Genomic DNA, 16508 nt, shown 5'->3' on the forward strand with positions numbered 1-16508 from the left:
AGCATCGTATTAAAAGTATTCAACGCTTATATTATTCTATTCCGGTCAAGGTGATCCTTTTAGAAATGTTATTAAATCTGAATAATACTAAAAAAAAAAAAAAGACGTTTCCATCATGAATTGCTTTGTGCTCCGCTCACTGTAACTGAGACTGTATTACCTGTATAGTTACACATAAACTTACGTGCAGCTATAATTGGAAATATTTTATAATACTACATTATTCCCATAATTTTTGGATTCTTTTTTTGTAATATATTTTCTTGGAATACATTTCACAGAAGCTAGAAGTAGTCTCTGGCATCAAATGAGCACACAAACCATTCATTTATATTTATCACAATTTATCTGATTTTAAACATTTTATGTTGTTAAAATGTTTCCAAGGAGACAACATAGAAATCCACATTGATTAATTAACTTTATTAATTTTGTCTATTTTGTTGACTAAGGACTGAAGCCCAAGCCTGAAAGAAAGATACTAGCCAGATCCATTGTTCGGCAAAAAAAATTTCAAAAGTTTTTATTTAAATAAAAATCACATGATTATGTAAGTCTAAAACACTTTGAAACATCACAAACTTCACCAGTGAGGCTTTTTTTGCTTTATAAAAATGTTGTTAAAAATGTCAAGAGATGAACACTGGTCAGTAGTGAACAGAACAGGTGTGTTAATAAATGATCCTCAGTGCTCTACCTCGAATCCTGCAGGTGCTTCAGCCTCCATGTTCAGGAGCGAGTTAGAGCTGTTCAAAAAGCCGAACATTTTATCCACCATGTCAGAATCGCTGACTGGTTCCTGCCTTTCTCTCTCCATCTGCTCGAGCAGCTCTTTCTTACGACGAGCCTCCTCACGCTCAGCCTGCCTCCTCTCCTCCTGCTTGCGGTGCAGCTCAGCCAGACGCTCCTGGTGCTTCCTGTCAGCCTCGGCTCGAGCCCTGCGTGCCGTCATCTGCTTCCTCAGCTGCTCCTCTTCAAGCAGACGTTGCCTCTCAGCTTCCAGCCTGTGCTCCCTCTGCACACACATAAGTAAACAGAGGCAAATGTACAAAAATGCAGAGAGAGAGACAAAACAAAGCAAGGGCAAGATGGACAAGTGCTCAAAAGTGTTCTTAACTAAGCAAAACCCTAAGTAAGAATGATATTGTGTTCTATGATTAAGTAGTTCTGTATGTAAACATGGCAGGACATGGCATTATAGGAAAATAATCAATCAAAGTGTGGTGGGATGCAGCTGGACCCAAATTGGAGTTACTGTTACCACCCTGAAGAGGATTATTTTCTTCTGACAACACATCCTGAAGTATTTCATTACTCTTATACCACAGCAATTTGGAAACAATCATATGTATTTTATTTATTAAAGAACAACATGATATATTCTATATCTGTTAATACTGTAGTTACATCAACAAGTTACAACAAGTTAATTTTCAAGGATACCACAACCCCCCCCCCCAAACCCCCACCCCCCCCACCCCCGCGGGAAAAAAAAAAATTGGAAAAACTTGGAATGGCAAGACCAATTAAATTTTTTTGTGCTATACACCAAAGACAGTTGGGTTTGAGATCCAAAGATGAATATGTGAAGAGAATTCAGAATTTCAGCTTTTATTTCCTGATTTTTACATGTAGAAGTGCTAAATGACATAAAACATAGCACAGTTTGTATTTTGTTAAAAAGGATAAGCCAATGTGAAGATCAGAGAGCTGTCTTTAGGAGAAAAGCAAGCCATTTTGAAGCTGAGTCAAGAGGGAAAATCAATCAGAGGCTGTGATGGCCCAGAATGAGGCCACACATCTTCGAAAGGTAACGTGTTCTTTCTCATACATGCTGTCATATGCCATACTGTCGTACTCACAGAGGCATTTCACAAGCATAGTCAATACAACAACTTGGAATGTCCTGAAAAAGAAAGAAGCCAGTGGTGTACTGAACAACAGACACCGAATGGTTCGGCCAATGAAAACAATAGCAGCTGATGACAGAAACATTGTGAGAACTGTGAAGAAAAACCCATAAACAACAGGCAGTGACATCACCAACAACCTCCACAGGGAAGTGGTGAAGGTATCACAATCTACCATACGAAGAAGACTTCAAGAGCAGAAATATAGCGGCCATACCACAAGATGTCAACAGTAAGAATCAGAAAGCCAGATTGAAATTTGCAAAGAAATATAGAAATGAGCCACAAACGTTCTGGAACCAAGATTACCACTTCTACCAAAGTGATGGAAAGGCTAAAGTGTGGAGGAAGAAAGGATCTGCTCATGATCCAAAACGTACAAACTCATCGGTCAAGCATGGTGGAGGTAGATTCGTGGCCAAAACAATGATCCAAAACACACAGCCAACTCAATAAAAGACTTCATCAGGGGGAAAAAGTGTAAGGTTCAAGACCGGCCAATCAGTCACCAAACCTTAACCCAAGTGAGCAGCATTTCACTTCCTGAAGAGGAGACTCAAGGGAGAAATCCCCCCAAAAACAAACAACAACTGAAAGAGGCTGCGGTAAAAGCCTGGAAAAGCATCACAAAAGAAGCAACCAACAATTTAGTGATGTCAATGAGTCACAGGCTTGATGCAATTATTTCAAGCAAGGGATATGCAACCAAATATTAAGTGTTATTTACTTTAATTTACTTTAAGACTTATCTGTTCCTATACTTTTGCTCACTTAAAAATTGAGTGTTCTGATACAAAAGGTTCTATGTTTTATGTTGTTTAACACATCTAGATGTAAATACCAGGAAATAAAATCTGAAATCCTAAACTCTCTTCTCATATCCATCTTTTGATCTCAAACCCAAAGGTCTTTGGTGTACAGCACAAACAAATGAATTGGCCTTGCCGTTCCAATAGTTTCAGAGGGGAGCTATAACTGACCCTATTAGCTATAACTGACCCTTTTCAGTTTACTTAATCATTTTTGTTATAGGTTATTATTATTGTCCTGCTCCAGTCTACTTGCAAAGAGCAGCAGTGATACTGTACCTCTACTCTGAGTCTCCTGCACAGTCTGCGTGCGATCATGCCGCGTGCGTAGGCCTGGATAATGCGGATGGCATTTAAGCGTCTCCAGAATGTTTGCCTCACCAGGAAGCCTCGACATTGACCCTGGAGCAGAATGATTCGTTTCCTGACCTCTCGGTACAGCAAGTAATGTTTCCGGGCCCTCCAGAGGGCCTGCAGCCGCAAGAAACCTGCACACATCTGATAGATAATGAGAAATTGTGTTTATTACTGTTAGGTAATACGTTTATAGAAGATAAATGGGTAGAAAGTTCCACTGGCTGGAAGCCAGCATAGTTTGGTGATTTTTCTGCTCAAAGGCACATGATTGAGCTTAACAGTAGCCAGTTGTATTCCTTAAATCAGGGTGTAGCATCACTCCTAAACTATATGTTGAGAGTTTTAGGTGCACCAAAGACATTTGACTTGTATCTTAGCCAATAGTCTGTAAACCAAAAGCACAAAAACAAATCTAAACTGATTTATAAAAATCAGGCAACCATGTCAAATTATATATGATGGCAGCAACACCTAGTAATTAAGTTCCATCCTCATGCTACACTGAAACTACACTGGTGTGCAGGACACCACCAAAAATAAATAAATAAATAAATAATTGTACAGCATCTGTAGGTAACTACTTGAACATGAGCACCAAAGTTGTAGTGATGTTTTTCAGCGTTTTCGGAGCAGTGTGAGTGTTATTTGTTATCTATCGATGTATAGAGTTATAGCCCATTTGCACTGTGCCTTGTGATAATTAGCCTATATTGTGGGGTGGAGGTTGATGGGGGGTGTTGTCTCATATTTACATACAGTATATTTCCTAACAAGGGGGCACGGTGGCTTAGTGGTTAGAACATTTGCTTTGTACATCCAAGGTTGGGGTTTCAAATCCTGCCTTCGCCATGTATGCGCCCTGTATGAGTTCACGTATTCTCCCTGTGCTTCGGGGGTCTTTCCTCCTCTGGTCCAAAGACATGTATTGTAGGCTGACTGGCATCTCTAAATTGTCCATAGTGTGTGTATGTGGGCGCGATTGTGCCCTGCGATGGGTTGGCACCCCGTCAAGGGTGTCCCCCACCTTGTGCCCCAAGTTCCCTGGGATAGGCTCCAGGCTCTCCTGTGACCCTGTGCAGGATAAGCGGTATGGAAAATGGATGAATGGATGAATATTTTCTATCAGTTTCACTGTTAGTGATTAGCATGCTGTACCAGGAATAACTAACTAAGAAGTCAGAACTTTAAAGGGTTAAGGCTGGCATAAGTGCATCTTATTATTTGTTTTGTTTTTAGATTACTTTTTTTGCCCAATAAGAGCTAACAAGATGGGCAATTACCTTGTCAGTGTTTCTTTAAAATCTGTAGGATGTATTTGTTTTGAATGAGCATATTGTTGAACTTTTGAAATGTCTGTTAAATTCTTTTTTCTTTTTTTTACCCCTTTGTTTTTAAGGGCTTAAAACTGAATATTGGTCTGAATTTTAACAAAGTTGGGCAATCAGTTTGGATTTTGTTCCTACATCTGAATTCTGAATGGAGATGTCTCATACCCTGTCCCATCTTTACAGTTTTGGCATGACATTCATATTTGTGCAAGAGGTTTTATTCCTTTGCCTTGTTGCGGGGCCCACAGATTTGCTATGAACAAACTGGTGCTTCTTTTTGTTTATGATTTAATTAAATTAAATTTAAGTGGTAAAAACTGGCTACAGGTTTAGTACACACGGTCACCACACTATACTGGACTCCGGCTCTCCAGGACTGTCATAAAGCAAAAGTACTTCGTAGGCAATGAAGAAAAATCCATACCACTCTATAGTTCTTCCTACAGATGTAGCCTCTCCACATCTTCTGAATCAATATCACTGATCTCCTAACCTTCAGGAAATTGGCCCTGGAGGTGAAAAAAAGAAAAAGAAAAAAAAGGTGAAGAAAATCACTGGTCACATATGTATATATATTCCCATGTTTCCTACGTTAATCATCCCCAGTCTCAGGCTTCATTACCTCTGTTTCTTTCCACGCACTGATTTCTGAATAAAAATGACCTTGTTTGTGATGGCCTTGTCCCGCTCAATCTCCAACTGCATGTCATGGTGATCCTACAGCATAAATAATACAAACAATCTGTCATTGCATTTATGCATTTATAATCAGCTTTGTTGATTCAGGATGTATCTTGACTTCTAATGTTATTACTTTTATTTTTTACTGATGCTAAAGAACAACAAAGAACAACTATAAAATAGTTTGACAGTTCAATCAAACCTTGAGAAAGATCTTTGTTTTTCCTATCTGCCAGTCATCATTATGTCCCAGGACTGCTGTTGCTATTCTCTGGCATGTCCCTCGCAGATCTTCCTATAAATTTTTCAGTGGTTGAGTAAAGATTAAAACACCTGGGGGTGTTTTGTTATAAGAAAATAATCAATGATGGGATGGTTGGACGCGGCCCAGAGTAACTCTGCAAAGCAGCGCTACTGTTTACACCGTGAAGTTGATTATTTTCCAATAACAGCATGTCTGCTTGTGTTTTATTCTTCTTACCCCACAGCAATTTTAATTAAAGAACAACACATCATGTGTTTTATCCACTTATAGTTACATTTAATGTTGTAGTATGTCCATGAAACAAGTTAGCTCCTGTTACCACTTACTTTATGGCAGCTATTAACAGGCGGTCCCTCACCAGCCTCTCTATTTTTCTCTCTCTTGAAGTTAATAGGATTTTAAAAAAACACAAAACACTGTTTTTCTTGTGGTGTAAATCTTACTGACTGTTACAAAGCACTAACACTGGAGACTCATTCCGTAAATGTTAAATAAATGTCTTCTTACAGAAACGTTCACCAAATGGACAATTATACATTGTTCTTTTTTAAAAAAAATAACAACACATTTTTAAATCTGTTTATGTGGAGCAACTGCCATACACATCCCTATAAGGGATGAGTTTATTAATATAATCCCGTGATTTATAAAATGACTCAACACATATCAATCAGATTTGAAAATTCAGTAGAGTTGTGCTATAAGGTATATTAGTTGTGAGCCATGTCTATACGTTTCAAAGTCTCAGACATTATGTCTTAAGTACAGCACAAGGTAAGTATAGCTAATAAACAGGCTACTGTGTGTATAACACGACATAACGCTCATGACCTATGTGGCTCAAGGTTATGTCTATTATTTGGAATTTACATGTTAGCATTCTTTAACCTGTAAGATCATTCATTCATTGTTTGACTCAATGTGCTATGCTGTCCTGTTGACCGACCTGTAAAGAGGCTGGTTTGGTCATCAGCATGAAGACCCTGTAACGGTCCACAAATTCGGCGAAGGTGTAGCGTATGGGATATCCGGCCCTGCGAATCCGAATGGTCTCCATCATTCCGGAATACCGCAGTTGCCGTACACACAACCCCCTATCAAATGACTGCACAGAAAAAAAGCAGACGTTAAAGTGATATCCAGCACAATTTCCCCCTTTTATCTCAAAACTAGTCAGTCATGTTTGGTGTCTGAAGTTTGCTTCTGTAGATTTGAACCGCTAATACAAGACTAGAGGTAGGAGAAGCATATGACTACCAGTTTAGCCTTGTGTTAACTCAAACTTAAAACCATGTGGAGCTGTTCAGTATCACAAATAGTCTTGAGAATATGATTTCTGACACTGGGGGACACTGTTGTCTCCATGGCAGTATCACTCATGCAGGAGGCATGGCCTAAAGCATAAAAGACAGCAAATCAGATAATAATATCATTCAATACAGACTGAAACTGTTTATATACAAATAGTGCATGATGCCAAACGGGTAGCTACTTTTCCTTACCCTTCCTTGTTAGCTACATTAGTCTTGAGGATTTAGCACACAATTAAAGATTCAAACTTTGTACATGAAACATGTCTTGGTCGATCGCCTACACCTGGAGTAAAGGAACAGGTCCAGACACAAATTTCTGGGCTCAGACTCACCATTGGAATTTTGAATTCGTTGGGTTTGATGCAGCGCACAAAGAAGGGCTGACACGTGCTCAGAGTCCTCATGAGCATCTCCAGGGAGCGTTTAAACTGACTGCTCAGAGTCGGAGAACGCTTCCGAGTCTCCATACCCTGACCAAATACACACACACTCTGATTAACACTTGGGTAATCACAAGAGCGTGGCATCCTTGAGAGAGAGCTCACTACTGCAAATATATACCACAAACACACACACAGTTATGCACACAACACAAACACACAAACACAGCATATGCACAATCTTTCTAACTAAAAAGTTTACAGGGTATATATTCACCTCAACCATTCCTGTCCTCCAAAGCATCCGTCTTTGTGTTATATAGAGCAACCTTTCATGTTTTTCTCTTCTTGTATTTGACTTTCTGTCTTTTACTGATATTGGACTCATTGAGTTTCTGTCTGTATCTCTCTGCGTTTTGTGTTAGCATAATGAAGAAAAGACGCAGATACAGCATTTTTTTTTTTAAATAGCAGGTTTGGAGGTTTTATCCCCTCCTCTAGCTCACTCCACGCCAGGAAAGTCATATGCAAACTGAACTTCTGTTTAGCCAAGTATCTTGAACAGAACTGGCCACATTGCACTTGAACTAGAATCAGAACCATCTTTGCCTTTCTCACTTCCAGTCAATGACTAATATTTCCCCAGAATGCATCACCATACTGAATGCCACTGTTGGGTTTATTAAATCATGCTGCTACACTGCCAGAGCTGCTTTCCACTGAGAAATCGACCACAGGAATGAGTTTTGAGGGAAGGAGACCACTAAGAGAACATTGTACATTAATGGTGCAGAGATGGTGCGGAGGTGTTAGCACAGAGGATGGGGAGCGTACAGAGACACACAACCACCTATTTACCTGCTGAGGAGACATGGTGGTCTGCACATAGCCACAGAGAAACTGAAGACAGAAAGAATGAGAGAGCAATGGAAAGATAGAGGGAATGAGAGAGAGAGATGGAGAGAGAGAGAGAGGGAGAGAGAGAGAGAGAGAGAGAGAGAATTGACTGGTGTTAGAAGAATCTCGAAAGACAGAATAGACAGAGTCTCAGCCAAGAGAGATTACCATTAGCCAAAAAGCAGAGTATAACATCACCGTGTTGAAGGAGTGTTAGTGTATGAGACAGAGTGACTGCCAAAAACTAAAGAACCAGAGGTAAAAAAAAAAAGAAAGAAAAAAAAAGTATATATTAAGCATGGAGAAATTTCACCAGCTAGTCAGCATAAACTCAGACCTGACTGTGCTGTGAGTGATATGTTTCCAAAGTGGAGTTAATGGAGGCACATTAATGCAGGATAAATAGGGATCAAAAAGGGCATCACCATGGCGACGTCAGCCTGAAAGATTTGTTTGATGAACTTGTTTTTGGAAGAGTGCACCAGCTGGATGATGTCACTGTGGAGACTGTCTCTGTTCTTCTCCAAAAAACCTGTTAAGATAGGAACAGACTCTCAAAACGGGCACTTGGGTGCATGTAAAAGAGTTAATACTGTTAATATAATGAATTATACTGTTAAAGATAATTACCGCAAATAAACACTATTTCACCATTAAAAATGTTGTTTTTTTAATATTCAAGAAGGAATTAAAAGTAGCCTAGGAATATGTCATTATACACCACAGCGCTGTTGTATTCTCACATATGATTGGTCAGAAGGAGTTGATTAATTTTCTATCAAAGCGGGTAGTTCCAGAAAATCACATTTACATATATAAATGCACTTGTTCAAATACATTATGCTTTTTCTTATTGTAACAACTTACATAGGAACTTGTATGACAGAAGCTCCACATAAATGGATTAAAAAAGGGATGTTGAAGTGGTGAAGTTTCTTGTACGGAAACTTTACATGTACAGTGCTGTGAAAAACTAGTTGCCATTATCTCATACTAAATTGTTTTAGATCTTCCAACGAAATATAGCATAAAACAAAGGCAACCTGAGTAAACACACAGCACAGTTTTTATTTTTTTTTAAGCTAAAAAAAGTTCTCCAACACTTATTACCTGTATATATATATATATATATATATATATATATATATATATGTGTGTGTGTGTGTGTGTGTGTGTGTGTGTGTGTGTGTGTGTGTGTGTGTATATATATATATATATATATATATATATATATATATATATATATATATATATATATATATATATAAAGGTGGTTGTTCCACAATAACTGTAACCACATACTTATAATAACTGGAGATCAGTCGTTCACTTACTTCTAGGACTAGAACCTACTCCTATGCTTTGGATCATTGTCTTGCTGCAGAATCCAGTTGTACTTGAGTTTAAACGTATGGACTGAAGACCGGATATTCTCCTTTAGGATTTTCTGGTAGAGAGCAGAACTGTATTTTGTGTTTACGTAGGTTGCCTTGTCTGCCTCGTTTTGTCTTCAATTTTGTTTTAATTTCTGAAATTTTTTTGTATGAGATATACACAAAAACAGAAGACATCAGGATGGGGCAAATTCTTTTTGGAAGTATGGAAGGAGTCTCCAGTGTCAGTGCTTTGTAACAGTCAGAGGTAAAGATGTAACTTCTGGACAGAGAGGAGTTTTGGTTTCTTAGCAACATAACAAGTTGTTTATTTTATTTTTATTTTGTATTAACTTCAAGAGAAAGCAGGTGAGATGGCTGTTTCTACAACGAAAGTGATAACTTGTTTTGTGGACAATCTACAACTATAAATATAAATGGATAAAAAGTATCATGTGTCGTTCTGGTAGAGAAAAGCACAAAACCCTCTATGTTTGGACCTCGGACTTGACTCAAAATCCAAAGAGGAGTTGTTGAAACATTAAGTTCGGTTAGGGGTATCATGAATAAGTATGCGGAAGTGTAATTTAGGTCAAATTATCACAGCGCAAGCCAGCTAGTTAACATCTACAGTAGCATTTGTCACAGGTTGAATCGAGTAGGGTTTCAGTATCAGAGACTCCATTTGCATTGTCATATTCTTATTTAACTGTACCCAAACCTGTTTAAATATGCCACAACAGTCACAATTTAATGTAATATAGCTATTAGAGTTATAGCTAGCTAGCACAGAAGGTAAAATTGTGGCTAAATATTTCTGGTTGCCATGGAGCTGACAAAATGTCAATTTAGCACTGTGTTATCTAAGCAAGAATAAATCAGCCACAACAGGATAACCAGTTAAAAATTAGTTCAGGCATTTTTTTTTTTTAAAGGACCATATTTAGCATGTATTTCACCTCAACAGAAGGATTAGCGAGCCTGTGAGGTACCTTTGGTTTCGTAGTAGACCACGCCTGCAAAGTGCTGAATGCCGAACTGGGTCTCGTGACTGTGCTTAGGGGGGACGTAGTTTGTGTTGAGTTTGTGCTGGGAGTTGAGTTTGTGCAGCATGGTGGCATCAGTTCCCTAAAAAAACCCCCACACAAACAGCAGGAACTCACACATCTACATCACACAGCTGTACCAAAGAGCCATGTGTGTAAAACTCAAAACATTTGAACAAAGCATGAAGCATGAGGAGTCTTTATTTATCACACCTCCACTCATGCTAACTTAATCACAGGAAATCCATCATGTGCCTTGTTAATCCCGACTGCCACGCTAGTGAAGCTAAGCACTGACATAAATAATCATCACAGGGGCTTTAAAACATATACATGAATATTTTCCATATTGTATAAGAATTTGCAATATGATGAGATGGTTTGTAAAGTAAAATTTGTTTTGTTTATAAAAGTAAGTATCATACACTCACACAAGCAGTTTATGTCAGTAAAACCAAGATAACGTATAATGTTTTAAGAATATTTGAAGTATTGACATTAAGGGAAAATAAGCGATTTACATTATACCATTATGTCGAGGCATAAATTACACATAAACTACATTTGTATGAACAATGAATAATATTGAATGAATAACACTGTTATATAATTTCATTTAATAATATACAATTTATAGAGCAACAATACTTATAGTAATGTCATTTAGTTATATTCATTCATATTTATAGTAATAGTGTATTAGTAACACAATACAATATTTAAATATGAATAGTTATTTACAGATTTGTTTAAGATATGTGTAGAATACATTGATTCATAGATAGATAGATAGATGTGTTTATACAGAACAGTGTGTAAGCAGTTTGTAATTCTTGAGTCATTAAACGTTTGACTTGAAGAATAATTTATTTATGTATTCTAGTCCTGCATTGTTACAGAATATTTAAAATTTTATTGAACATCTTAGATTTCTTTTTATTGTCATGAAATTGATCTGGAAATGTTTTAAAACTATAAAGAGAGGAAGATTCATTGTAAAAATCTAATCTATAGTATAGGAGGAAAATAATTGTAAAATAAAAGCTAGGTAAAGAAATAAATGTATAAACCAGAATACATAAAGCTAGACAAATGTACCACAATGATCACTATGACATAGTACACAGTACAATCCCTAGTGTTGAATTAACACCCAGTGTGTACATTTTGTGTCCAGTGGACTTATATAAACAATGTAGGGTGTAAATTCAACACTCTGGGTATTAAATCAACACTGGTGATTTTGTTGTGTACTATTGAATATTAAGACAGTGAAGAAATATTATAAACTTAAATATAAAAATTTACTGTTGAAGATTGACATCTTTCTCTGTGGACTCTGTTCAAAACATGTACTAGTGTGTCACATTAAAAGCTATGTAAGCAAAATCCCATTAAAAGACGCGCTGAGTGATTACTCTTGTGAATACTGACATAAGATGCTCATATACTGTATACCTCTGTATTGAAGTTGTTATGTACCTGTGGTTATGTAGTGTTAACTGATTTTTTTTAAACTCCCATCCTGTCCCTGTGTCTGTCCCGTACTTACCTTGGGGAACCTGCTCTCCTCATCAATGAGCGAGATGATGTTCATAGGTTTGTTGGCGATCATATCCAACGCATCCTGGTTATCCGTGAACTCGATGTGCAACCAGTTGATGTGCTCCAAGTTATACTCCTCCTGCTCCAGCTTGAAAACATGCTGCACGAAGAACTGCTGTAGGTTCTCATTGGCAAAGTTGATGCATAGCTGCTCAAAACTGGCCAAATAAACCAAACCAAATAGCAATTTGAGTGAGGAACAGAAGCTCAAACATCAACAGGGTAGAAAGAGTACTACACACCTGTTGATGGTGAAATTCTCAAATCCGAAGATATCGAGCAGCCCGATGGATCTGTAGATGACTCTGTCCTTAGTGGGCAAGGCTCTGTAGGTGGCAGCGTTGATTTTGTCCACTATCCACACAAATAACCTCCCATATATTCCCTAAAGAAGAAAGTGTCATAAGCTATTAGATCATCTTTTTAATTAATCACTCACAGATACTCATGTCACTGTAATTCACTGGATTCTTAAGCTTTATACCACAGAGCTGTTGAATTCTTGAATCTGACTGGTCTGATGGTGTTGATATAAATCACAGGTTTATATTAATATGCTTGTTCTAATCATTTATCATTTTTATACATTTACACTGGGACTTGTCTGGTGGATGATCCAAATAATTTAAGTCTAACAATAAAATAAAATAAAATAAATTTATTTAACGAAGAAAAACATATAGTTGTTGACATTGTGAAGTTTTCTGTGAGCAGTCTCCGGTGTGAGCGCTTTGTTACAGTCTTCAGAACTTTGCGCTTTCCGGTTTCTCAATAACATGACAAGCGACTTTTAAGTTCAAGAAAGAGAAAAAAGAAGCTGGTGAGAGAATGACTGCTTATAGTTGCTATAACTTAAGTGAGAAAAGGAACAAACTAATTTCTGGGATGTTCCACAAAATTAAATGTACATACAAATGGATAAAATGTACAAGGTGTCTTTCTTTAATAAATACATTTTTAAAAAAAAAGTTGTAATCGTTGGCAAACTGCTGTGGTATAAGAGGAATAAAACACTTTAGGATGTGCTGTTATAGGAAAAGAACCAACTTCAGGGTGGTAACAGTAACTCCGCTTCACGCTGTTGATCGTTAGCTTATAACAAAATGCCTCAACGTGTTTTATTCCTGATGTGAGGTCAGAATTATGCTACAGAAAAAAGCAGTAGCAGGATGAAGGTCCCCAACCTTGACGAAAGCATCGCGTACATCAAATCCCTGGTCCACACTGAGCGGTGTGCATACGCTCTCTCCTCGGGTGATGAGTGTGCGTGTGGTCAAACATGTCATAACATCCTGAGGGTCCACCTAGGATCCACAGGCAAACAGAACTGATTACAATAAAAGTGTTATCTTTATTGGCCAATATTTTAGTACATAGAGAATTTATTGCTTAGAGAATGCAATGTTTTCTTTGGCATTTTCTTGATCTAATTTTGAAGGAAGCATCATATATACGATCGCTAGATAGCCTTCCAATTAGTGTTATGGACTCAGACACAGTCTCAGTGTTTAAGTCTAGGCTGAAATCATATTTGTTTAGTCAATCCATAGCTTTTTCTTAGGTAAAGGAGCAGATCTAGAGGGTTCATTGACATAGAGTGTTGTGGTGAACTGGGATGTTGTCAAATTAAAAATGTATAATCCTGAATGTATATATTTTTGTAAAGCTGCTTTGTGACAATGTCCAATGTTAAAGGTGCTATACAAATAAAATTGAACTGAACTGAAAATTTTGGAAGTTTTTATTTTTTATTTTTATTATTAATTAATATCCTTGTGGAAGTCTTGTTAAGAACCAACAGTTCAACAGAGAAGTATTCCAGAGATTGCTTTATCTAATAAGCAATGTAAGCGCCCGGGCGTCTCCTAATAAGTTTTGAATTATGACTGTTGTCAACGAGGCTGGCTTGTGTGGGAAAAAGGAGCGCTGTTGGTCATTTGATTGTTTCATTATATGTCTTTGAAAAATAACATATGTGTCTAGAGCAGAAAAAAGAAAAAGGGAGAAAAGGAACAAAATAAAGCTATGTTTTGTACAGTGGTATCAGCAACATGTGCTTTTGTTTTGGCTATTACCCGAACAATGGAGGAAAAACTGGTATATTTAGAAAGGAAGTTCTAACAGAGTTCATACTGTGGCATCCAATCATCTGAGATACACGTCAAATTAGCCAGCGAGTAATTTATACAGTTTACACAATTTGCTTGGTTGATGGTTCTATCATACAGCCAGTAAACAGGATAGGAATTTAAATCATCTACAAGACTGCTCGTTTAAGCATTTTGAGCAGCTTATGAGCATCTATCAACACTCACACATTTACACAAAATAATTATGATTTCTCTTATATTTGTAGGTTTTTAGATTTGGTTGCAATTTGTTTTACAATCACACCAACTAAACCTTGAGTCCTCTTAACAGCGCATCAAGTTCAGTCCTCTTATTGCAGCCACACGCACACACACACACACACACACACACAATTCTTCACACAATTGTGCCTTTTACCACCAGGGGCAGATACACCACAACATTGTGTAAGGATGTGGACTCTGGATTCAGACTTTCACATGGCTGACTGTGAGAAGATGAAGAGCTGCAGACCGGCTGAGCGAAGGCTTTACCCACGCTGTGCTCACGCTCTAATAACACCATCTGAGTCTCACTAATGACTGCATTTATCTCCGACTCCGCTCTGCTCCTTTCCTCTATCAGCAATGAGAACTCCCTCCCACCAGGATAATCAGGGAGGCAAATCAGAGCAAGACAGTAAGAGGGAGAGGCGGAAAAAAAATCAGCCATGCACTAGAAATATTCTTCGTTTGAGTAATTCACAGATGTAGCTACACACTGGTACTATACACACACACTCATTACACACACACACACACACACACACACACACACACTCCGACAGTAGTTCTGCCAAACCACGGATTATTAATGTGACTGTTCCAATACATTATCGTTTCTATTGTAACAACTTACACAGGGACTTCATATCTTCACATGATCTAATAATGCTTTCTGTGAGGAGACATTTATGTTGCACTTTTGGAAGGAGTATCCAGTACAGGGATGTAAGTGAAAATGAAAACGTTCGGAATGAACAGATATAAGTTCTAAACAGATATAAATGCAGAAACGAATAGGAGGTGCACAATATTATTAGAAAGTTTGTCAGAAAGATTCACACTGCGTCAGGTTAAGACGAGAGGTATGCATCAGGAAAAATGTCACATGAACGGGAGATTTTTTCTATCATACGGCTGTGTGGTCAGATATGCAGTTCTTGTTCACGAGTGAGTGCTTAGATATGAAGTTCGTGGCTGTGCGTGTGGTCAGATTCACAACATTATGGCTGATTGGTGTATATAGATAGATAGATAGATAGATAGATAGATAGATAGATAAAGGATAATATAGATAGTACACATAGCTATACACAAAACACCATCATCCTCCTCATCTTCAGTCACCCCTCACCTCCAGCAGAGCTGCTGCTTTGGCCAGGTCAGACGAGCGCACAATTACACAAGCGTCCAGGTTTTTAATCATCCGAGCTGTGAATGAATGAATAACACATTGATTAGCTATGCACAGCTGAGGTGATTTATTCACTGTTTCTTTGTGCACTGTGGCTTACCCTCGAAGCGCATGTTGCCCATGTGCAGGATGGCAGCCAGCAGCTTGGAGATCTCCCAGTTCTCAGTGTCTGTGAACATCAGGACCTTCATCGCTGACTGGATGCTGGAGTACTCCTTCATGTAAAAATGCATCAAATGCAAATTCATTTAATAACTGTTTATGTATATATGAATGCATACATATATATATGTGTGTGTGTGTATATATATATATATATATATATATATATATATATATATATATATATATATATATATATATATCCATCCATCTTCTATACCGCTTATCCTTCCTTCAGGGTCAGGGGGGAACCTGGAGCCTATCCCAGGGAGCATGGGGCACAAGGCGGGGTACACTCTGGGCAGGGTGCCAATCCATCGCAGGGCACACTCACATACACATTCACACACCCATTCATACACTACGGACACTCAGCTCAGTGTCAGGGTCTTGGCAATCGTCTTATAGCCTAGGCCATCTTTATGTAGAGCAACAATTATTTTTTTCAGATCCTCAGAGAGTTCTTAGCCATGAGGTGCCATGTTGAACTTCCAGTAACCAGTATGAGGGAGTGCGAGCGATGACACCAAATTTAACACACCTGCTCCCCATTCACACCTGAGACCTTGTAACACTAACAAGTCACATGACACCAGGGAGGGAAAATGGCTAATTGGGCCCAATTTGGACATTTTCACTTAGGGGTGTACTCACTTTTGTTGTCAGCGGTTTAGACATTAATGGCTGTGTGTTGAGTTATTTTGAGGGGACAGCAAATTTACACTGTTATACAAGCTGTACACTCACTACTTTACATTGTAGTAAAGTGTCATTTCTTCAGTGTTGTCTCATGAAATGATATTATCAAATATTTACAAAAATGTGAGGGGTGTACT

General features: G+C 38.0%; 1 protein-coding gene across 1 annotated transcript in view; it reads right to left on the reverse strand.

Moving 5' to 3' along the window:
- The window catches only part of myo7ab (myosin VIIAb), a 58916-nt gene that overhangs the window by 19777 nt on the left and 22631 nt on the right, over positions 1 to 16508 (reverse strand). Inside the window, exons 10-23 of the mRNA XM_053649494.1 lie at positions 15611 to 15725; positions 15451 to 15527; positions 13149 to 13268; positions 12207 to 12349; positions 11912 to 12122; positions 10306 to 10441; positions 8366 to 8472; positions 6996 to 7133; positions 6297 to 6455; positions 5288 to 5380; positions 5027 to 5121; positions 4829 to 4913; positions 2999 to 3217; positions 698 to 1015 (exon numbers count right to left, since the gene is read on the reverse strand). Coding sequence (XP_053505469.1) covers positions 698 to 1015; positions 2999 to 3217; positions 4829 to 4913; positions 5027 to 5121; positions 5288 to 5380; positions 6297 to 6455; positions 6996 to 7133; positions 8366 to 8472; positions 10306 to 10441; positions 11912 to 12122; positions 12207 to 12349; positions 13149 to 13268; positions 15451 to 15527; positions 15611 to 15725 — 2016 coding nt within the window. The remainder of the gene's footprint in view (positions 1 to 697; positions 1016 to 2998; positions 3218 to 4828; positions 4914 to 5026; positions 5122 to 5287; positions 5381 to 6296; positions 6456 to 6995; positions 7134 to 8365; positions 8473 to 10305; positions 10442 to 11911; positions 12123 to 12206; positions 12350 to 13148; positions 13269 to 15450; positions 15528 to 15610; positions 15726 to 16508) is intronic.

This window comes from Ictalurus furcatus, chromosome 18, assembly GCF_023375685.1.
Source record: "Ictalurus furcatus strain D&B chromosome 18, Billie_1.0, whole genome shotgun sequence".
NCBI lineage: Eukaryota > Metazoa > Chordata > Actinopteri > Siluriformes > Ictaluridae > Ictalurus > Ictalurus furcatus.